Below are 21,007 nucleotides of genomic sequence, written 5' to 3'. Positions count from 1 at the left end.
TAGTGCGCAAGTTGGTCCAATGTTTTGAAAACGGCTATATGTAACGTTATCTAATTTTATCCTAAGTAATGTTATTTCTCTGCACCGTTTTTTTTGTCATTGACACGCTCTACATTTACAGCTTAATCCCTGCCGTTGTCCATGTCATTTACGGATGCTCTCCGTTTATACATCCATGAAGTCACTCACTAATTCTCCATTCCGCCAATATATTCCATATTGCCCACTTCACTTCTTCAAAAGACAGCAAAAATAAATATTAGAAAGTGTTAATTTCGTTTACAGATCATAATCTACTCAAAACTAAATAAGGCTGTTTCAGCATCTACAAAGTAGATTTTTAGAATTTTAGCAAACATTTAAAAAAGCAACAAAATAATCCAGGTGGCTCGTGCCTGCATAGAAACGTCCTCACTGTCAACTGCATTTATTTTCAGCAAACTTAACATGTGTAAATATTTGTATGAACATAAGATTCCACAACTGAGACATAAACTGAACAAGTTCCACAGACATGTGACTAACAGAAATGGAATAATGTGTCCCTGAACAAAGGGGGGGTCAAAAGTAACAGACAGTATCTGGTGTGGCCACCAGCTGCATTAAGTACTGCAGTGCATCTCCTCCTCATGGACTGCACCAGATTTGCCAGTTCTTGCTGTGAGATGTTACCCCACTCTTCCCCCAAGGCACCTGCAAGTTCCCGGACATTTCTGGGGGGAATGGCCCTAGCCCTTACCCTCCAATCCAACAGGTCCCAGACGTGCTCATTGGGATTGAGATCTGGGCTCTTCGTTGGCCATGGCAGAACACTGACATTCCTGTCTTGCAGGAAATCAAGTACAGAACGAGCAGTATGGCTGGTGGCATGGTCATGTCAGGAAGGGTACCACATGAGGGAGGAGGATGTCTTCCCTGTAACGCACAGCGTTGAGATTGCCTGCAATGACAACAACCTCAGTCCGATGATAATGTGACACACAGCCCAAGACCATGACGGACCCTCCACCTCCAAATCGATCCCGCTCCAGAGTACAGGCCTCGGTGTAACGCTCATTCCTTCGACGATAAATGCGAATCTGACCATCACCCCTGGTGAGACAAAACTGTGACTCGTCAGTGAAGATCACTTTTTGCCAGTCCTGTCTGGTCCAGCGACGGTGGGTTTGTGTCCATGGCGACGTGCCTAGGTCTTACAACAAGCCTACAAGCCCTCAGTCCAGCTCTCTCAGCCTATTGCGGACAGTCTGAGCACTGATGGAGGGATTGTGCGTTCCTGGTGTAACTCTGGCAGTTGTTGTTGCCATCCTGTACTCTGTCCCGCGGTGTGATGTTCGGATGTACCGATCAGCTGTCCGTTCTGTCTCCCTGTAGCGCTGTCTTAGGCGTCTCACAGTACGGACATTGCAATTTATTGCCCTGGCCACATCTGCAGTCCTAATGCCTCCTTGCAGCATTCCAAAGGCACGTTCACGCAGATGAGCATGGACCCAGGGCATGTTTCTTTTGGTGTTTTTCAGAGTCAATAGAAAGGACTCTTTAGTGTCCTAAGTTTTCATAACTGTGACCTTAATTGCCTACCGTCTGTAAGCTGTTAGTGTCTTAACTACCGTTCCACAGGTCATGTTCATTAATTGTTTATGGTTCATTGAACAAGCATGGGAAACAGTGTTTAAACCCATTACAATGAAGATCTGTGAAGTTATTTGGATTTTTATTAATTATCTTTTAAAGACAGGGTCCTGAAAAAGGGATGTTTTTTTTGCTGAGTTTATACAGTTAAAGTCGGAAGTTTACACACACTTAGGTTGGAGTCATTAAAGCTCGTTTTTCAACCACTCCACAAATTTCTTGTTAACAAACTATAGTTTTGGCAAGTTGGTTAGGACATCTACTTTGTGCATGACACAAGTAATTTTTCCATCAATTGTTTACAGACAGATATTTCAGTTATAATTCACTGAATCACAATTCCAGTGGGTCAGAGTTTACATACACTAAATTGACTGTGCCTTTAAATGGCTTGGAAAATTCCAGAAAATGTCATGGCTTTAGAAGCTTCTGATAGGCTAATTGAAATATTTGAGTCAATTGCGGTGTACCTGTGGATGTATTTCAAGGCCTACCTTCAACTCAGTGCCTCTTTGCTTGACCTCATGGGAAAATCAAAAGAAATCAGCCCAAAAAATGTAGACTTCCACAAGTCTGGTTCATTCTTGGGAGCATTTCCAAACACCTGAAGGTACCACGTTCATCTGTACAAACAATAGTACGCAAGTATAAACACCATGGGACCACACAGCCTGTCATACCGTCAGGAAGGAGACGCGTTCTGTCTCCTAGGATGAACGTACTTTGATGCAAAAAGTGCAAATCAATCCAGACAACAGCAAAGGACCTTGTGAAGATGCTGGAGGAAACTGGTACAAAGTATCTATATCCACAGTAAAACGAGTCCTATATCGACAGAACCTGAAAGGCCACTCAGCAAGGAAGAGCCACTGCTCCAAAACCGCCATAAAAAAGCCAGACTACGGTTTGCAACTGCACATGGGGAAAAGGTTCATACTTTTTGGAGAAATTCCTCTGTCTGATGAAACAAAAATATAACTGTTAGGCCATAATTATGTTTGGAGAAAAAAGGGGGATGCTTGCAAGCCGAAGATTTTCAGTCAAGCATGTTGCCATGATATGTAGAAGCTGTTATTGACAAAAGGGAATGTTAATCATAAATACATAACATTTTGCTGATCCATGTACAATATGCWGATTGAAGAGAAGTGTTCATTAGAAAAGTGGTGGTGGAGTGCATGTGGATGGTGGTCATTGATAATGATGGCTGTTAGTCATCCTAGAAAATTATTTTAATTAAAATGTAGTCCAGATCAGATAAACATTTACATTTTGCAAAATAAGGATATACAAACACAACACTCACTGTTCTTGTTACAAATGCATGACTATTGTTATGGTAGATATTCACACTGATGTGGGCAGCTTATACAGGTACATGGTGCACAGAGAAAAGCTCCTGGGCCCCCCACCAAGCTGCAACAGAGAGAAATGGAACTTGCATTAATCAGGACAGGTACATGTGGTACATAGGCCTACAAACACTGTTCAAATCAAATTTATTTATATAGCCCTTCTTACATCAGCTGATATCTCAAAGTGCTGTACAGAAACCCAGCCTAAAACCCCAAACAGCAAGCAATGCAGATGTAGAAGCACAGTGGCTAGGAAAAACTCCCTGGAAAGGCCTTTTCATGAAAGTTCTCTGAACTGAACTCATTTTATATTATCTATGTTTTTTTTCACTTAAAGTCATGTTTCTGCAGATCAAGGAACAGAAAATTGTGTTTGATGAGCTCTCCAATCTGAAGAAAAACAGGGTAAGAAGTGGTTAATAAAATGTAAAACCTAGCTGTTTAATTTCTTTAAGATGTGATGTTCCTGTGAAGGTAATGCTAATCTTGATGCATATTCCTTTCAGAGGGTCTATGTTCAACAGCCCAACAGTAACATATTCTTCTTGGCAGACAGAGGGCAGACTCTTGCTTCATGCAAAAGTAAGAATACCATTTTTGTGTACAAGTTTTGTTTTCTCTTAACCATTTTTTATGTGAGATACACTACATGTGAACTTCTCTTCCCTCAGAGGAACTCGACAGCATGAAGAAGGATATGTAGAATCTACTCAATCCGGGACGGAACTACAAATAAGGCCTTACTAGCTATAAATATGTGTGGTATTTGCTGTGTACTGAGCTTGTCCCCCTCCCAGCTTGTGCTGGAGAAGAGTGTGCATGAAAACCTAAGGAAAAGAGGGCCTAACTCTAGTTGCAACATCACCAAAACAGCTTCAAATCCCCACTACCAGTGTCTGTTCTCTGCTCACGTACTTCACATGAGAGGTTGCCTTGCCCCTCAGCCAGCACAAGACCGTAACAGCAATGTATTGATGTGGAATGGAGAGGTTTTTGGAGGACTGTTATTGAGACCAGAAGAGAATGACACTGACGTTCTTTCCCACCACCTCGCAGCCTGCCACAGCCCTACAGAGATCCTGTCTGTCCTCGGCAATGTCCGAGGACCCTGGGCTTTCACTTATTACCAACAGGCCGGACACTATCTTTGGTTTGGGAGAGACTTCTTTGGCCGGCGAAGCCTGCTTTGGCAATATGATGCTGAGGAGAAGTCTTTGACTCTGACGTCTGTGGCTGCCTGTCTCCCTGGCTCTGACCGACCACCACAGTGGCAAGAGGTTCCAGCAGTTGGTGTTTACAGGATTGATCTGAGGGCGTTTGCAGAGTCTGGCTGTTTGACCTTTGAGGTTTATCCATGGGTTCACGCAGGCGAGAATCTATCGTCTGTTAGTCATGAATCTAAGTGGGAGGGTATACCAAGTTACACCTCAGCAATGATGAACAATTCAGGYCTCTCCCTCACGTCTCCAGTTTGCCCACTGAACATGTCAATCCCTCAGTTGTTGGAGATGGAACATGAACCAAGCTCACAGTCCTCAGTTGAAGACCTGGAGGTGTTGCTAAAGTCTGGTGTGAGAGAGCCTGTGGTAAATCGTCTCATTGATGTTCTCAGTGAGGCAGTACGGAGGCGTGTGCAGTGTCTTCCCTTTGATACACAGATGACATCACCACTGACCAATGACAAGGCAGCAATTGCAATTCTTTTCTCAGGAGGGATTGATTCCATGGTTCTGGCTGCCCTGGCCGACCGCCACATCCCAAACCACCAACCAATCGACCTTCTGAATGTGGCATTCAAACTGCAGGAACCAAAAATTGTGAAGGCGTCTACCAAAAAAAGCAAAAAGCACAAAACAAAGCCAATGGATTCTAAAACTGACGTTCCTGATTCCAATGTGTATAACCCCTTYGGCGTTCCAGACAGGATCACTGGTAGAGCAGGTCTGCAAGAGCTTCAGGACTTGAACCCAGAGAGAAGATGGAATTTTGTTGAAATCAACGTTTCTCGGGAAGAGCTGCAGAAAATGCGCCAGGAGCACATCTGTCACCTGGTGCACCCATTGGATACCGTGCTGGATGACAGCATTGGATGTGCTGTGTGGTTTGCGGCGAGAGGAACCGGCTTCCTTACAGAAGGCAACGAAGAGAGGGGGTTCACATCATCTGCCAAGGTACAGTAGMGTATCAAATGGGTAAAATAATAAGGAACATGCCATTTACAAGTTGTTAATAAAGTCTGTTTCATATTCTAACTTTTTTTTGTTGAAAATGTTTAGCTTTGCAGTGGTATAAATCAGACCCAATTAACAACCTTTCAAGTAAATTGTCTGTTCCACTGCTTTGTGACGGCAGGTGATTTTGACCGGTATTGGAGCGGATGAGCAGCTGGCAGGGTACTCCAGACACCGAGTCCGCTTCAAGACCTCTGGGCAAGAGGGTCTGGTCCAAGAGCTGGCCATGGAGCTGGGCAGAATCTCCACAAGGAATCTGGGTCGAGATGACAGAATCATAGGGGACCACGGGAAGGAGGCTAGGCAAGTCTCGTCATTAGAAGCAAGCAGATTTTCCAGTACCAAAAATACACTACATGACAAAGTATGTGGACACCTGCTCGTCAAACATCTCATTCCAAAATCATGGGCATTAATATGGAGTTGGTCCCCCCCTTTGCTGCTATAACAGCCTCCACTCTTCTGGGAAGGCTTTCCACTAGATGTTGGAACATTGCTACGGGGTCTTGCTTCCATTCAGCCACAAGAACATTAGTAAGGTCGGGCACTGATGTTGGGCGATTAGGCCTGGCTCGCAGTCGGCATTCCAATTCATCCCAAAGGTGTTCGCTGGGGTTGAGGTCAGGGCTCTGTGCAGGCCAGTTAAAATCTTCCACACGATCTCAACAAACCATTTCTGTATGGATCTCGCTTTGTGCATGTCGAAATAGCAAAGRGCCTTCCCCAAACTGTTTCCACAAAGTTGGAAGCACAGAATCGTCTAGAATGTAATTGTATGCTGTAGCGTTAAGATTTCCATTCACTGGAACTAAGGGGCCTAGCCTGAACCATGAAAAACAGCCCCAGACCATTATTCATCCTTCAACAAACTTTACAGTTGGCACTATGCATTCGGGAAAGGTAGCGGTCTCCTGGCATCCGCCAAACCCAGATTCGTCCGTTGGACTGCCAGATGGTGCTGCTCCAGATTCGAATGGCGACGAGCTTTACACCACTCCAGCTGACGCTTGACATTGTGCATGGTGATCTTAGGCTTGGAAACCATGGAAACCCATTTCATGAAGCTCCAGACAAACAGTTATTGTGCTGAAGGTGCTATCAGAGGCAGCTTGGAACTCGRTAGTGAGTGTTGCAACCAAGGACAWGATTTTTATGCGCTAAAGCACACGCCGGTCCTGTTCCGTGAGCTTGTGTGGCCTACCACTTTGCGGTTGAGCCGTTGTTGCTCCTAGACGTTTCCACTTCACAATAACAGCACTTAGTTGAACGGGGCAGCTCTAGCAGGACAGAAATTTGACCAACTGATTTGTTGGAAATGTGGCATCTTATGACGGTGCCACATTGAAAGTCACTGAGCTCTTCAGTAAGGCCATTCTACTGCCAATATTTGTCTATGGAGATTGCACGGCCGCGTGCTCGATTTTATGCAACGGGTGTGGCTGAAATAGCCAAATACACTCATTTGAAAGGTGTGTCCACATACTTTTGTATTTGAATTAATTGTGATATGCTGGATGTTTTTGTTGGCCTTGTATAGGTTTCCCTATTTGGACGAGGATGTGGTGTGTTTCCTGAATGCCCTGCCAGTGTCTGATAAGGCAGATCTGTCCCTGCCTCGAGGTGTAGGGGAGAAACTGCTGCTGAGGCTGGCTGCCAAGAAACTGGGTCTGGGGGCATCTGCTCTACTGCCTAAGAGAGCCATGCAGTTTGGTTCCCGCATTGCAAAGATGGAAAACAGCCACGAGAAGGCCTCAGACAAGTGCAAGAGACTCCTCACACCTTAGATCAGCACAACATTTAATCAGGAATGTTTTTTTACACTGTATTGACATAAAGCAACTAAGTCATCCTCTTAATTAGGGTCACAGTGAGCCACAATATGAACAGACATGTTTTATTTTCCGATAAATATACAAATACACATTTTGATTGTAATATAATTTGAATATTTTCCAAATTTGTTCCTGTAATATTCAAGGCACAAATAAAGTTACCATTTTCTTCACATTGCCAATCTGAAACATGGCTCTGTGCACGCTACATCATGTAAGACTTCACATCTTGAAGATTTTCTCTGAAGTACCGGTCACATTCAACATAGGAGGGCAGGTTTCCCACATCAAAACGGCCAGAAATCTGATGAATATACACAGGCTTTCTGTGGTGGGAAAAGGAAAAGTGTACTGAGAGAATGCATTGTTTTTGCAGCCGTGAATGTTGATCATCAATTTTGAATTAGTACCTTGAAATGAGCCACGACAAAAAGTTTCCAGGTGCGTCCTTTTCTTCGATTGGTGCTTCCTTTGAAAAAAGAGCTGCTTTAGTTTAGATTAATATCAAGTGATGGATTACCAGCACAAATTAAGGAAATTACTGTTTACCTTATTTTCTTCAAGAAAGGCATCCAATAGATGAAGGATTTTCTTGGAAAACAAGTAGAAACATGGACACTGCAAAAAAGCATACACCATCAATAGGCGAATATGTAGACACGGTGGGAAACTGGGAGGTTTAGTAGCAAATCGAATACTTCTTGCGCTTATCAGCAAATAGATTACTTGCTCCTAGTTTGAGCCCTTAAACAAAAGGTTTATCTGCTGTGTTTAATGTTGCAATTTATAAACATTCCAAAGCAAGAAAAGTCTTAAGAGGTTGGGTATATATTCTAGGGAGGGACAGAAAAGTGTTAGTATGCACATACTGCTCTCCTTGATTTTGTCTCAGAGGGAAGAGGTTTCTCCTTCATACAGAGCACCCGAAGGTCTTCATCGACTTCCAAAATACCGTACTTCTGTGTCTCTATGGGAGCAAATACATTTACATTTAAGTCATTTAGCAGACGCTCTTATCCAGAGCGACTTACAAATTGGAAAGTTCATACATATTCATCCTGGTCCCCCCGTGGGGAATGAACCCACAACCCTGGCGTTGCAAGCGCCATGCTCTACCAACTGAGCCACACGGGACCAATACAGAAATACAACTCATTAGGAAGGTGTTTGGTATACTCAGTATGTAATGATAATCGCTCACAAATGTTATCCAACTGGATGTGCTTTAAACAAGTCGTGTGATTAGTGCAGCATTTGAAAGGTTTTAGTGTAAAAAACAGGATAGAGATACAAAATATATTTTCTTGAGTTCTTTGGGGCTACAGCTAGCATGACAACTTCAAAAGCACACAATCTGACATTTCACTCACCCTCATCTTTACATTGGTAGGAAAGAACCAGACTGCTGTCTTCACACATTGCTTGCAGGTCAGAAAACTTCTCTTTAACTTTAATGAGACTGAAATCTTCCTTGAACAAAGTGTCTCTGTGTGGAGAAGAGCCTGTCAGTATGAGTCAGTAAATGTTTTCTACATCGAGTCAAGCGAAGAAGCTTTTTCAAACATACCCTCCGATAACTATTACATGGTCTTCGATCTTGAAGTGCTTGACTGTTAGCTGAAGACAGGCGACAGCACCAAGACGGTCCTTGTGGAATAAAAATTGTCAAATGTATAATTGATATTTGACCTGGACAATGCACATGGATCAACATGACAGAACACTATCCCAGGGAAAATCATGCAAGCTGACGAACCTCATTGCTCTTTGTTCCATCACTTAGCACTTTGACATTAGGGAAGTCCAGGGCCCACTCCTCAAATGCTTTGTGGTGGAGGGCATTGGTCTGTTAAGGTAAAAAGATAGTCATCGTTGACATTATCACCACACATCAGTCCTTAAACATGAATTTAGGTATTTCGAAATTCTTAAAATATTTATTGGGTTTTACTTTCCAATGAACTGATGAATGTTCAAAATGTTGGCCAGGTACAGTTACATGTGGAGTAAAATAATTCACATAAAATACTCTTAATGTACTATGATACTTACAATGACAAAGACGGTGTCCACGCATCCAGTGGTATTCAAAGCTTGGACCCAGTGAGATATCAAGGCACAGTGCCCCACAGGAAGTAGTGGCTTGGCAATGCCAGCCAGATGTTTGAATCTTCTGCTCGTGTCGTTATCAACATCTCTCTGCAACCTTGTTCCATATCCCGCAGCGAGAATAACCGCTTTCATTTAAACAACCGTGCCAGAGTAGGCTACTTAGCGTAAGTCACTTATTTAGCTAGGTGGCTAAATAAGACGCTAGTTCAAATGCTGCTGTAAACTGCTTGTGAGTTATAGGTCAAGTAAACGTATCAAAGCAGCAATTATAACATACGACTTCACATCTGTGTTCAATAGTGAATACACGAACCTGTGTCAATCAGAATATCATTCTTCCACGACGTAAAACAATTTTCGGGGGTAAACTGACCATACGCTGTAGGTTACAGTACAAAGTCTCAACAAAGCAACGTCTTCAAAAGTAATTGAACAGCGCCCCCATATGTCATGAATTGGAAAACTTTAYGAGGAGATCAGGGGTGCGTTCGTAAATTCACTCTGGCTATCTACTACGATTTCAGAGCACTCTCTTTGAGTGTGCAAGATAGCAGAATAACTGACGAATTTACGAACGCACCCCAAGTCTGTCTAGACATCGCGCGACCGTAACCAAGGCTGAGCGTCTTGGTTGCCAAGAGCACGGAATCTTACACATTCATTTGGACTTTGAGGCAACAATGTTATGCTGTGATGGTAGCAACAAGTTTCACCCGTTATTCTAAAACGGTCTATGCAGTCATTTAGAGTGTAAGCAAAGGTTAAAATAGCCTGCTAGCTAACGTAAACTATGGAAGTAATGGCGCGCTCACTGACATCCAGTTCTTCGTCCAGATTACAACATTCTTCTGTTGAAGAGGAGGAGAAGGATGACACGGCCTACCTTGCTGCATTGACAGCTCAAAGAAATGCCAACGCTTTCTTTGAGAAGTACGAAAAGGGCGAAGTTCAGGAGTTGCTGAGCCTGACCTCTKGTAACTGGTTTCTGGGTGGTGATGACTTCACTCAGCCAGTTGAAACGCCGCCGGGCATAATCAAACAAATGAGGAACTTCACCGAATCAAACTGCATCATTCTCGCACCTGTGGATGCGCGAGTCCCTCTTGATTACAAGGTGGTCCATCAAATAGTCCGAGAGCTCACAGTTGGCATCTATTGTTTCAACCAAGTGCCATTTATAAGTCTTGAGCCAAACTTTGACCAGAGCACCTCATGCCAACTRTCTCCAGCATATTACGATACGAAAGTAGGACAAATGTTGGTTAATATTGACTACACTATCAAGGCTCTTTGGCATGGAGCCAACATTCCCAGAGAAAATCGCATTCGCTTCTCTGAACTCTGGAGAAGCAGCATGGGTGTCGACTCAAATGGAGTACCGCAAACGAAGAAAGATGTGTTTGCAGAGTTTCTCACAGCAGGTATTTGGATGACAGAGAGAGAAATGTAATGTAATGTAAGATGAATACTGACACAGATAAATGTATGGCCTAACTTTGAGGCAAAATTGTGTCCGTTTTTTAATAATGATGTTGATTAGATTCAATTGAACATGCCTACTTTAGAAATAGGATTCCCCTCAACTGAGGATGCTTGTTGCATCCTCCAGGTCTTCAGGACATCTCAGAGGAGCCCTGTTACCAGGGCATATACAACATGGAAGTCAATGTGGATCCTACCTATGACCCCAACAGTGCAGAGGAGGAGAGGCTTTTTTCCCAACACCAGGAAAGCATCCTGCTTAAGCTGACATCCTACCTGTCCTCTGCCCGACAGCACAGCAACCTGTTTGTGTTCGAGGGCGCCCACAGTCTGGCCAGTGTGGTGAGGCTGACTGAGGAGAGGCTGGAGCTGGCCACCTACCAGAGGCTGCAGCAGAGGCTGGGTCTACAGGCAGGCCTGGTTAGGAGCTGCTTGGAGAGGAAGGCAGAGGTGTGCAGAGACCTGGCTTACCTGCGCCTCCTCACCTTCCTGGTGCCCTTCCTGGTAGGGCTAAAGAAGAGGATGAAGATCCCAGACCTGGCGCAGATGCTGCCGGCTTACTCAGGTCGGTTGCTACAGCGCAAAAAATGAAATATAACTTACAGGATCTCCATGAGCAGCACTARCTACATCTCTGTGCTACTTACTTACTGCGTTCATAACGGTATTTGAATTGTAGACTGAGGCCAATTTTCTGTCACTGAAACAACTAGGTTCCCCATTGCCTAATAAATCAGACTTTTATACCAATACTTTAATATACAGTCTGAAACATAGCAATGCAAAATCAAAGTTTTCCTTATAAGCCAGAATGTTGACTACAATTACTTTTTAACTTACTCTACCGGTTGTGTGGTTGGTCCTTCAGCTGCTCGAAACTTTTGACAAAATATTCACAGTAAAGCGTTGTTAAACAACTTTTTTAGAGCGCCAGTACTGCTGTTGAAATGTATATCACCTGACATGTGTAAACACCTGTAGACTTCGGTTACTGTACTTCTGTCTTGTGCACGTGCCTTTGGTCACAAGCAAACAAATCTTAATTGCCACACACAGAGATACGTATTTTGAAGTCAGGCTAATAACACTTTCCTTTGAATATTGCGTCACATTTCGACCAACTGAAGGACCAACAGCACGGACAATCGGCAGAGTAAGTTCAAATTATGTTTATTCAACATTCTGACTTGTAGGAAATGTTTGGAATGTTTTAACATTAATGTGCGTGGCGATGCCTACATAATTTGAAGGCATTGCCACGTTTTGTGCCTAGGTTCCCTATGGCTATCATACCATTATCTTTGAGGTTGCAACAGATGTGTTTATCGTTGTTTTCATTCTGTTTTTGTAGATGATAAACTGAAGACAGAGAGGGAATTACCACCATTGCTCCTTGGACCTGCGTTCGCCTGTAAACATTTTCCGTACAAGTCAGATGAGTATTTTCACCTTCACGGTGGGATTGAAGTTGACATCGGAACCCCTCAGCTAGAGGAAGTCTCTGAGGAAACAAAGGTGAGAGTTAGATTCACTTACTAGTGAGCCGTCACAAGCCACTTAAGAGCTATCTACTTCCACAGTGAGGCCCTAGTTTCATAATGAAATCAGGTTGTCTTGTGGTTCCCTCCAGGAGGCCTTTGCTGCACTGCAGAGTCTTGCAGTGGATCACCTAAGAGACCTGCTAAGTCAGGACACCACCTACAAAGAGCACTTCCCCGTACCAGTCCACAAGGYCAACGGCAATAAGTATGTTAAGTTCACTTGCAGAGAAGCTGTCTTAACATGCACGCATAAACACACACATCTCACTTACATTGAGCTCGGAGGCCTTATACTCCACACACTCGCACACAGATGCACTTGTAAGAGAACACAAACCCATGCTTTTCAGTGTCCAATGGTCAGGCTCTTACACGCTGCTTGATGTCTTTGGCAGCTATCATGTGATCTCCATTGAGGTGGGCTCATTCTACCCTCAGCCTAACGTGGTTCCATGGTGGGAGGCCCTCAACACTGCCATCAAAACCCTGAGAGGGAAGAGACTGCCACTCTCTGACRTCCAGCTGCATGAGCAGTTCAAGAAGACATTTGGCTACAAAAAGGCCATCAATTGCAAGGTGATGACGAAAAAGAAGATAGGGCAATATAAGAAGCTGTTCTTTTTTTTCTTTTTTTAGTATTAGGTAAATGTAAAAGGCTTGTATGACCGTGTGTGTTATTTCTCACTGGGGTCAGAGTGTGCCATTCGGCATGCGTGCTGCGGCAGAGCGCGGCCTATCCGCTGTGTTCTACTCGCTGTGCCGCCGGAACTCTCCATCTCACCTGGGAGTCCTGGACGAGCAGGGCTACTCCCTGCTGCACCACGCTGCCAAACACAACCACACACACATCATCTGCCAGCTGGCCACCACCGGGGTCAACCTCAACCAGACAAGCAGCGGCAGGTTCAGCCGCACAGGTCAGAGACATGCCTCTCTCCCTTACTCTCATTTACACACTGTCCTCAAAACTGTTTACAAACACCTTTATTTTGCAGTGAAATCTGGAGGTGGCGTTGGGCCCCCAAAAGAAGGAGCTGGTAAGCACATACCAGTGTGAACATGCCAGCCTCACTCTACTGTAACGAAATAGGGCTTTCAGACACGGCTTTCCACTGTTTGTTTGTACCTGTTCCAGGCTCCACTCCCATGCACCTGGCTGCTCAGTGTGGTTCCCTGGAGGCCATCAGCTGTCTGCTGGCTCTGCAGGCCGACCACCGGCTAGTGGACCGCAGGGGCTGGATGGCTGTGCACTTTGCTGCCTACTACGGCCAGGTGGCCTGCATACAGGCTCTTTGCAGGAAAGACCCAGAGCTGGTGGAGATGCAAACCACTGCCGAGTGAGTGAGGAGACACTTCTAGGTTTAGAMTAGATGACATGTCTAACAGGGATCAATAGGATGCAACAGCAGGCCACTGGCACCGTTACACAGACGCTTTCAGTGTCCTTTAATGTAACACTAGCATGACATTGCTCTGTAATCAGCACATACAACAGTGGAGGTTGCMGAGGGGAGGACGGCTCATAATAATGGCTGGAATATCAAACACGTGGTTTCCATGTCGATACCATTCCATTGACTCCATTCCGGCCATTATTATGAGCCGTCCTCCCCTCGGCAGCCTCCACTGACATACAAGTAACAGACACCACTAAATGCACTGGAGGCGGTACGGATGCATCTTCTTCTACGTGCACACAGGTTGACGGTGTTGTTTTTTTGTCTCCTCAGGTACCGCAGCTGCCCGTTGCTCCTGGCGGCCACGTCGGGCTCCGTGGAGGCCCTGGACTACATGCTGTCCGCAGGAGCCGACTGGCGGAGGAGGGACAGCAAGGGCAACGACGTCGTGCAGCTGGCCGCCCTCTACTTCCACCCCAAAGTCCTCAGGCACCTCATCTCGCTGGGCCTGCCGGACCTGCCTGTCTGGAAGATCCTTGTGGGTACGCTGCCTGGTGGAAAAGATGGAGATGGGAATTAGCTAGCGAGCGAGGGTTAAGCGAGGCCAATGTTTGGAACGCAGGTTGTATCCGTTAGATGAGTCTGCACTGATACTAAGGTGTGTGTGTGTGTGTGTGTGTGTGATGGAGCAGAGATGCTGCACAGCGAGGACCACCGCAGGCTGGAGATGGCCATCCGCTGCCTGGAAGCTCTGTGTGTCACGGCCAAGTCCTTCTGGAGGGATATCATGGATGCAGGTGAGTGAGTTTTTGGAGAGTTTGGGCCTATACCAGACAGGAATGCCTTGTTTTATACTATAGCCATAAAAACTAGCTTTGTATTGCCAATTTATATTTTGCCAATTTTCAACCATCCTTAGAGTTATACTCCATATCACAGTAATATTACAGCATTAAACATTTTTGGTACTACGGAATACAAAGCTAGGCCAATTGCAATAGAATCAAAATATCGAAGGACCCTAAAGCAGTTGACCTATTCTGTAGGAGGGATCCCGGCCCTGTTGGAGCTAATGCGCAGCACGAGACCAGTGCTGCAACGTATGGCTGCCGCCGTGGTGTGTCACATCTCGGAGAGGACGCCCGTGTGTGAGGCCCTGGTGCGCTATGGTGCCGTGCCGGTGCTGATCAATCTGCTGGGCAGCCAGCAGGCCGAGCTCCACTCCCGCTGTGCCCTCATACTGGCAGACCTGGCAGGGCACAGTGACCAGTACCAGTCCCTCATAGCCCAGCAGGTTAGTACTACTGATATAATCAGTCTTTCCCATAGCCCATCTAGTTAGTATTGCTGTAACTAATAGGTGGGTTCAGTTATAACCAGTCTTGTGTGTGTGAGCGCGCACGTGTGTGTCTGTCTGTATTTGTGTATGTATTTTATTTTTTTATCCCATTTTCTCCCCAATTTTCGTGGTATCCAATCGCTAGTAATTACTATCTCGGGAGAGACGAAGGTCGAAAGCCATGCGTCCTCCGAAGCACAACCCAACCAASCYGCACTGCTTCTTAACACAGCGCGCCTCCAACCCGGAAGCCAGCCGCACCAATGTGTCGGAGGAAACACTGTGTACCCGGCCCCCTTGGTTAGCGCGCACTGCGCCCGGCCCGCCACAGGAGTCGCTGGAGCGCGATGAGACAAGGATATCCCTACCGGCCAAACCCTCCCTAACCCGGACGACGCTATGCCAATTGTGCGTCGCCCCACGGACCTCCCGGTCGCGGCCGGCTGCAACAGAGCCTGGGCGCGAACCCAGAGACTGGTGGCGCTGCGATGCAGTGCCCTAGACCACTGCGCCACCCGGGAGGCGTATTTGTGTATGTTTGACAATTCGTGCATGCGTGTTTGACAGTTCATTCGTGTGTGTCCAGGGTGGAGTGGCCCCATTGGTGAGGCTCCTGGGCTCGGACCTACATAATGTGCTGGTGAACACTGTGCGGTGCATCAAGGCGCTGTGTGTCCGTAGCCCTGGCAACCAGACGGCCGTGGCCCTGGCTGGGGGGATTCCACAACTTGTGGAGCTCTTGACTGTCAGATCAGGTACATTGTTAAATCATGAGTAAGACGATGATGATATAGAACATGATGATGATGATGATGAATCGTCTTTTTGGCCGTGTATCTCCAGAAGTGTTGCAAGAGGAGGCGTGCGCGGCTCTGGCTGAGCTGGCTAAGGGACACCGGGAGAACCAGGACACCATCTGTGGAGCGGGCGCCGTGGCCCCGTTGGTGCTCATACTGCGGGGGAGGAAGATAGCCGCGCAGGTGACGGCGGCCAGAGCCCTTGAGGCCATCGCCGATCACAACCCTGCCATACAGGCCCGCTTTCTGAAGAAGTCGGCCGCCAAGCACCTCCTACGACTCTTAAAGGTAGGACCTGAGCAAGTCAAATCATTGTTTCCCTCATTTTTAAATATGCTTATGGAATTCTTGAACATTTTATATTCATGTACTTTAAGTTGTGTCCCCTGGGCCATGTTCAGGGTTGAGTTCAGTAGGGCACGCTGTATCAAACTGTTTTGCAACAGAAAATCTGTTGCAAAATCTGTGTTCTTATGGGACAAATTCAGGTAGTACCTCCCCATTTCAATATTTTTCTCCCTATTGAACGTGACCMAGGTGTTCCAGGTGGAGGCGAGGGAGCAGGGGGCCGTCTCTCTATGGGCCTTGGCAGGACACACTCTGAAGCAACAGAGACTCATGGCAGTGCACATCGGCTACCACTTCATTCTCGAGCTCATCCTCTCCTCCTCCGACAGGATGCAATACGTCGGTAGGTTCTCTCATTTCTCATATTTTTGTTTTAAATGCTACCCCTCTGTACTTGCTAAGTCTCTTACGCAAAATAGGTATTTTACACCAAAGTAATCTCTCTCACAAGAGGAAGTTATATGGCAATCATCGGTTCATGGACAGAGTTGGCTTGCTGACATCAAGCTTTTCCAGACATTTTATTCAGTCAAGGGGATGCCGTCTCCGGGGATCGATGAAACTAAACACTGAGTGTCGTAAAACAACAAAACTTCCATGTGTTGTTGACAGGCGATGCAGATAAATGATTGACTGTACCATAAACAGGAACCCTGAGGTTTGTGCTGGAGCGAGCCTCACCTCTGTCACCACAAGACCAGCCGCCTCCTACCCCCAGACGGCTTTCCTCTGCTAGACTCATCACCTGCAGCCAGAGCACAGGAAGGCATGCAGTCAGGAATGCCTGTCTGTCTATCCCTCCATTGGGAATCCCAACACCTTCAAAATAAGAGGAACACAATCTCAAACAAAATTGAATGTGACAAACATTTCAATATCCCAAAGTTGATTTGGAAGAACTGGGGTATCAATTGGAATGGGATGGGTCACTCCCCATACCTCTGTCATTCCTTGAACACGTGTTCCCGGGTAGTTTTTTGCTGTAACATGTTAAGAGCCTCTACTCTTCCCTCAGGTCCTCGGTCTGTCACACATGTCTACAGAACATCTATTCTGCAGCTTCTGAAATAGTTTCTGTCCAGACAAGACGACAGATGGTTCTTTCATTCCAGCCTTCTTTTTCACCCAAAAAATGCCTGTTGTTCTCTTAAAAGGGAGACGAACTGAGGTTAATGATGTGGAAATGGTAGGCCAGCCCCTGACCACAATAACACCCCGACCAATGGTTTAAAAAGTGAATGTACAGATTGAATTGTAGGTAACACTTTACCTGAACCGTCTGTCACAAAGTCTACATAACGCCATCATAGTAATGGCATAACAGTCATGACCGTTAATGTCAGCTTATAGGCCTAGCAACTAACTTTACACCCTGCTAACCTAAAATTGTTATTAGGGCCAGCTAATTGACAGGTCATAACGCTAGCCAACTAGCTTACCTAGATAATATTTTCCCCCATAACTGTTTCATAAGCTGACAGCTGGCAGCAACTTATGCCTTCGTCCTGTCATCTTTACACTGATGGACACCACTGCTGGCCGATACTCCATAAAGGCATCACTCACTCACATCCCAGCACTGCCACCAATTGTCAGATGTGGTGTGGAGGTTTCMGATCTGGTGAGGCCAGAGAGGGCCCTTATGAAAGAATTCAAGTCAAGGTTTACATGCAATTTAGCTTGGTAAAGTGTAAACAAATAGTATTGTGTTTCAGGCTGCCAGGCAGTTATAGCACTGAGCAGGGACAGTCGGAGCCACCAGGACGGGCTGTGTAAAGAAAATGGGGTGCCCCCACTGGTTCGTCTACTACGGGGGTCCCGGACCACAGAGAGTACCCTCCTCAGCGTTATACGATCCCTGGGCATCCTGTGTATTGGTTTGTACATTCTCACTGTAGCCTTAATCTTATCTTGAGAAACACAGTACATGCACTCAAAGGTTTGCATAAACCATGCATTGGTATCAATGGGAGATTTGAGTAAACCTTTGTCATGATACTACTTGACGATTTTGCCCATTGATGTTTTAACAGTGCTACAGTAGTAACATGGCTTTCAGACTTGACTTGGAAACAGGTCATAGTATACAAGCTAATAATATACCATGACTTCTAGTGCATRCATGTTTCGTACATCTWATTTTAGGAGGKGCACACACCAATAACCCAAACAGCCAGAGGGTCATAGCTGAGGAGCAAGCCATTCCAACTCTGTTAGAACTTGTGAAGCACCAAGAATCACTGCAGGTCAAGGTAAATACTTTGGAAATCGATCACAAAAAAAACATGTTCTCTCTCCTCTTAAATGTCCTTGGTAATGCCACAAAAGTCCCACAAACAAGGGCGTCCAATACTAGAATTTTCCATTGAAAGGAATTGAGGCTTGGATGACATGTTGATTCTCCCTCAGGTCCAAGTGGCTCAAACACTGGCCTGTGTGCTGCTGGGAAACCAGGACCTGCAAACAACCTTCTGGGAAAAAGAGGAGTTTACCTACGAAACAGTTCTAGAGTTGCTACGAGTGCCAGATCAGGTAAACCATTTGAAAGGCTGTTTGTGGGCTACTTCATAACTTTAAACCAACTTTAGCCCAGAACCTTTCGGTATGTCAGCACAGTCACTAACAAGATGAGGTGGAACAAAATAATGGGTCTAGTAGAGATTAGAAAGAAAAGCATCCAGTATCCTATACTGTTATCTCAATGTGCAATGAACTACTGGCACCTAATGGTCAAGGACTGCTCAAGCACTAAGGGGTGTTGACACTCCGTAAAGTGCATTCCCCATGGCAATTTGTCATGTTTGCCTTTTCCCAGCAGGACATCTGCCTGGAGGCTGGTTACGCCCTGTCTCTGTTTGCCTACAACAACACCACCCAGCAGGCAGCCATCCTGCAGAATGGTGGCATTCCCATAGCCATGTACGAGCCCTTCTTGAACTCCAAGAACGAGATGGAGAGAGCCAAAGCTGCTTTTCAGGTAGCCATGAAGCAGATCATTAAAAACAAAATCACCTGAGGGCCACAGTAATATCAATGAGTCATTAACAGCTGCTGATTTGTATGTGTTTTCCGACTTGACACGGAATTAGCATTAGGTAATGCCTTTTATCGCTACCTTTTCGTTTCGTGGTAACTGGTCTCCAGATAGTTGTGCTGGCCAAAGTGATCACGGACACAGACCAGGTGACTCTGTCTGCCAGAGGGGTGACTGTCCTTGTAGACCTTCTGCAGTCCACTAATCCCAACACTGTGGTCCTGACAGGTAACTTCAGCCCAGTACTATGTATGGGAAGAACATTATATTCACTGAGCAAAAATATAAACGCAACATGTAAACTGTTGGTTCCATGTTTCATGAGCTAAAATAAAAGACCCCAGAAATGTTCCATACGCACAAAAAGCTTATTTCTCTCACATTTTGTTTACATCCCTGTTTAGTGAGCATTTCTGCCAAGATAATCCATCCACCTGACAGGTGTGGCATATCAAGAAGCCGATTAAACGGCATGATCATTACACAGGTGTACCTTGTGCTGGGGACAATAAAAACCCACTCTAAAATGTGCAGTTTTGAGTGCACAGAAATACGTGATGAGATCCTGAGGCCGATTTAAAAAAAAAAAAAAAGTATCTGTGACCAACAGATGCATMATTTATTTATTTCGATTGACTGATTTCCTTAAATGAACTGCAACTCAGTAAAATCTTCAAAATTGTTGCATGTTGCGTTTTATATTTTTGTTCAGTATAGAAGAACACTAGTCTTACCTTACTGCATACATTTCTGCCATAGCTCAGTTGCTAGCCAGTCTGGCTCACACCCGGGCAGGTATTCCTGATGCTATTGTCACCATGGGAGCTGTTGGTCACCTATGTGCTCACCTGTATTCTGAGGAGGAAGAGGTAAGGATGGGACTTGTGGTATGGGGGAGCATTCCTGTCTATGACTATTGTCTGAAATCTAACAGACTATCAAGATAATTCATTCTACAACCATCAAATGCTATCCAACTTGACATATTTCTGGTTACGATGTGCAGATTTTTGATACAAGCATGCATGGTGGTAAAATCTTGAATATTTTCAGGTGCGAACGGCATCTTCAAGTGCCCTCGGCTACCTCACCTTTAACCGTCACGCACATCGCCTCTTGTTAGTGGAATGTCGAAACACTCCATCTATGTACGACCTTTTGACCCAGCATCTCATCGAGGACGCCAAGATCTCACACATTTTTACTGCGGAGTTTGAAAGGCAGAAAATAGTGGGGCTGCCATCACTAAGGTATGTTCGTTTTTTTTTTACCTAAAAAGCAATGCTTTCATATTTCTAGCTGGGATAACATCAATAATTTCTGTCCTTTTTAACAGTTTGGAGATAAATGGTGGCCCACCTGTTCCTCAGCGCAACAAAAAAGGTACATTTTGTTATGCTATACATAATTATTTGAATCTATTTCATATAATAAAAAGTCTCAATCGTCTTTGTCTCCTCTACCTACGTCAGGTTTGTCCAAAAAGACAAGCCGCACTCCTGGCCTGTCAGTGTCTGCAGGCCACTTTGGGAGGACCAGCTCGGCTCCAGTTCTCCAGCTTCAACCCCAGAGGAGCAGGACAGCCAACCCCAAGGTTAGGCTGCAGGGAGAGGGGCCAACCCATAGCTCTCAGCCCACCCTGGAGTCACTGAGGCTGGATAAGGACAGCCAGCGGCCCCAGCAAAGGCAGTGACCCTGGAGGTCAGCCTAGGATCTAGCCTGACTGGGCTAGCTTAAAGTAGTAGTGAATTTATGACTCAGGGAGCCATTCTATTTATGTTCAAGATGAATATATTACATTTATATTATTAATGGAAATGACTGACTTAATGGTATAATATATTGGAAGTCGATTGAATAAAAAAACGAAATTAAACGCTTAACACAGAATGGAGTCCTTTCTGCCA

General features: G+C 45.4%; 4 protein-coding genes across 6 annotated transcripts in view; 3 read left to right on the top strand and 1 right to left on the bottom strand.

The window, feature by feature from the left end:
- Nucleotides 1–3,749, top strand: part of asdurf (ASNSD1 upstream open reading frame) — a 9,399-nt gene extending 5,650 nt beyond the window's left edge. The window contains exons 2-4 of the mRNA XM_024137847.2: nucleotides 3,339–3,392; nucleotides 3,494–3,569; nucleotides 3,659–3,749. Of these exons, the coding sequence (XP_023993615.1) occupies nucleotides 3,339–3,392; nucleotides 3,494–3,569; nucleotides 3,659–3,690 (162 nt within the window). The 3' untranslated portion in view covers nucleotides 3,691–3,749. The remainder of the gene's footprint in view (nucleotides 1–3,338; nucleotides 3,393–3,493; nucleotides 3,570–3,658) is intronic.
- On the top strand, nucleotides 3,743–7,223 carry asnsd1 (asparagine synthetase domain containing 1). The gene is made up of 3 exons (XM_024137841.2): nucleotides 3,743–5,158; nucleotides 5,340–5,521; nucleotides 6,756–7,223. The coding sequence occupies exons 1-3, from the start codon at nucleotides 3,743–3,745 to the stop codon at nucleotides 7,000–7,002; spliced, it is 1,845 nt and encodes a 614-aa protein (XP_023993609.1). The 3' UTR covers nucleotides 7,003–7,223.
- On the bottom strand, nucleotides 7,097–9,668 carry zgc:136439 (glucose-1-phosphate thymidylyltransferase). 2 transcript variants are annotated; one of them, XM_024137846.2, is made up of 8 exons: nucleotides 9,103–9,668; nucleotides 8,807–8,896; nucleotides 8,618–8,697; nucleotides 8,421–8,536; nucleotides 7,920–8,017; nucleotides 7,600–7,668; nucleotides 7,461–7,533; nucleotides 7,097–7,376 (listed from the first exon to the last, which is right to left on the bottom strand). In XM_024137846.2, exons 1-8 carry the CDS (start codon nucleotides 9,292–9,294, stop codon nucleotides 7,273–7,275), a joined length of 822 nt encoding a protein of 273 aa, XP_023993614.1. In that variant the 5' UTR covers nucleotides 9,295–9,668; the 3' UTR covers nucleotides 7,097–7,272. The 2 variants fall into 2 exon arrangements, with proteins under 2 accessions (XP_023993614.1, XP_023993613.1); XM_024137845.2 differs by having other exon boundaries at nucleotides 7,461–7,519.
- A 90-nt stretch (nucleotides 9,669–9,758) lies between these two features.
- Nucleotides 9,759–20,983, top strand: ankar (ankyrin and armadillo repeat containing). 2 transcript variants are annotated; one of them, XM_024137838.2, is made up of 23 exons: nucleotides 9,759–10,583; nucleotides 10,772–11,209; nucleotides 11,996–12,159; nucleotides 12,275–12,390; nucleotides 12,581–12,761; nucleotides 12,880–13,102; nucleotides 13,181–13,222; nucleotides 13,321–13,522; nucleotides 13,916–14,124; nucleotides 14,275–14,379; nucleotides 14,629–14,876; nucleotides 15,508–15,676; nucleotides 15,765–16,006; nucleotides 16,256–16,409; nucleotides 17,782–17,943; nucleotides 18,212–18,318; nucleotides 18,476–18,598; nucleotides 18,882–19,043; nucleotides 19,211–19,328; nucleotides 19,860–19,969; nucleotides 20,154–20,350; nucleotides 20,437–20,483; nucleotides 20,573–20,983. In XM_024137838.2, exons 1-23 carry the CDS (start codon nucleotides 9,953–9,955, stop codon nucleotides 20,791–20,793), a joined length of 4,371 nt encoding a protein of 1,456 aa, XP_023993606.1. In that variant the 5' UTR covers nucleotides 9,759–9,952; the 3' UTR covers nucleotides 20,794–20,983. The 2 variants fall into 2 exon arrangements, with proteins under 2 accessions (XP_023993606.1, XP_023993607.1); XM_024137839.2 differs by having other exon boundaries at nucleotides 9,761–10,583; nucleotides 18,885–19,043.
- Nucleotides 20,984–21,007: the final 24 nt, after the last annotated feature.

Source organism: Salvelinus sp. IW2-2015, unplaced genomic scaffold (assembly GCF_002910315.2).
Source record: "Salvelinus sp. IW2-2015 unplaced genomic scaffold, ASM291031v2 Un_scaffold1322, whole genome shotgun sequence".
In the NCBI taxonomy this organism is placed as follows: Eukaryota; Metazoa; Chordata; class Actinopteri; order Salmoniformes; family Salmonidae; genus Salvelinus; species Salvelinus sp. IW2-2015.
Note: the sequence above shows the minus strand (reverse complement) of the source record. Positions and strands in the feature narration are given on the sequence as shown.

What these genes read in the sequence shown, in the direction of transcription:
- zgc:136439 (XM_024137845.2), bottom strand. Translation starts at nt 9,294, where the DNA reads ATGAAAGCGGTTATTCTCGCTGCGGGATATGGAACAAGGTTGCAGAGA. An exon ending in ATGGAACAAAGAGCAATGAG is followed by an intron (nt 8,698 to 8,806) that starts GTTCGTCAGCTT and finishes TTATTCCACAAG; the next exon opens with GACCGTCTTGGTGCTGTCGC. An exon ending in CCTTTCTTGAAGAAAATAAG is followed by an intron (nt 7,520 to 7,599) that starts GTAAACAGTAAT and finishes CTTTTTTCAAAG; the next exon opens with GAAGCACCAATCGAAGAAAA.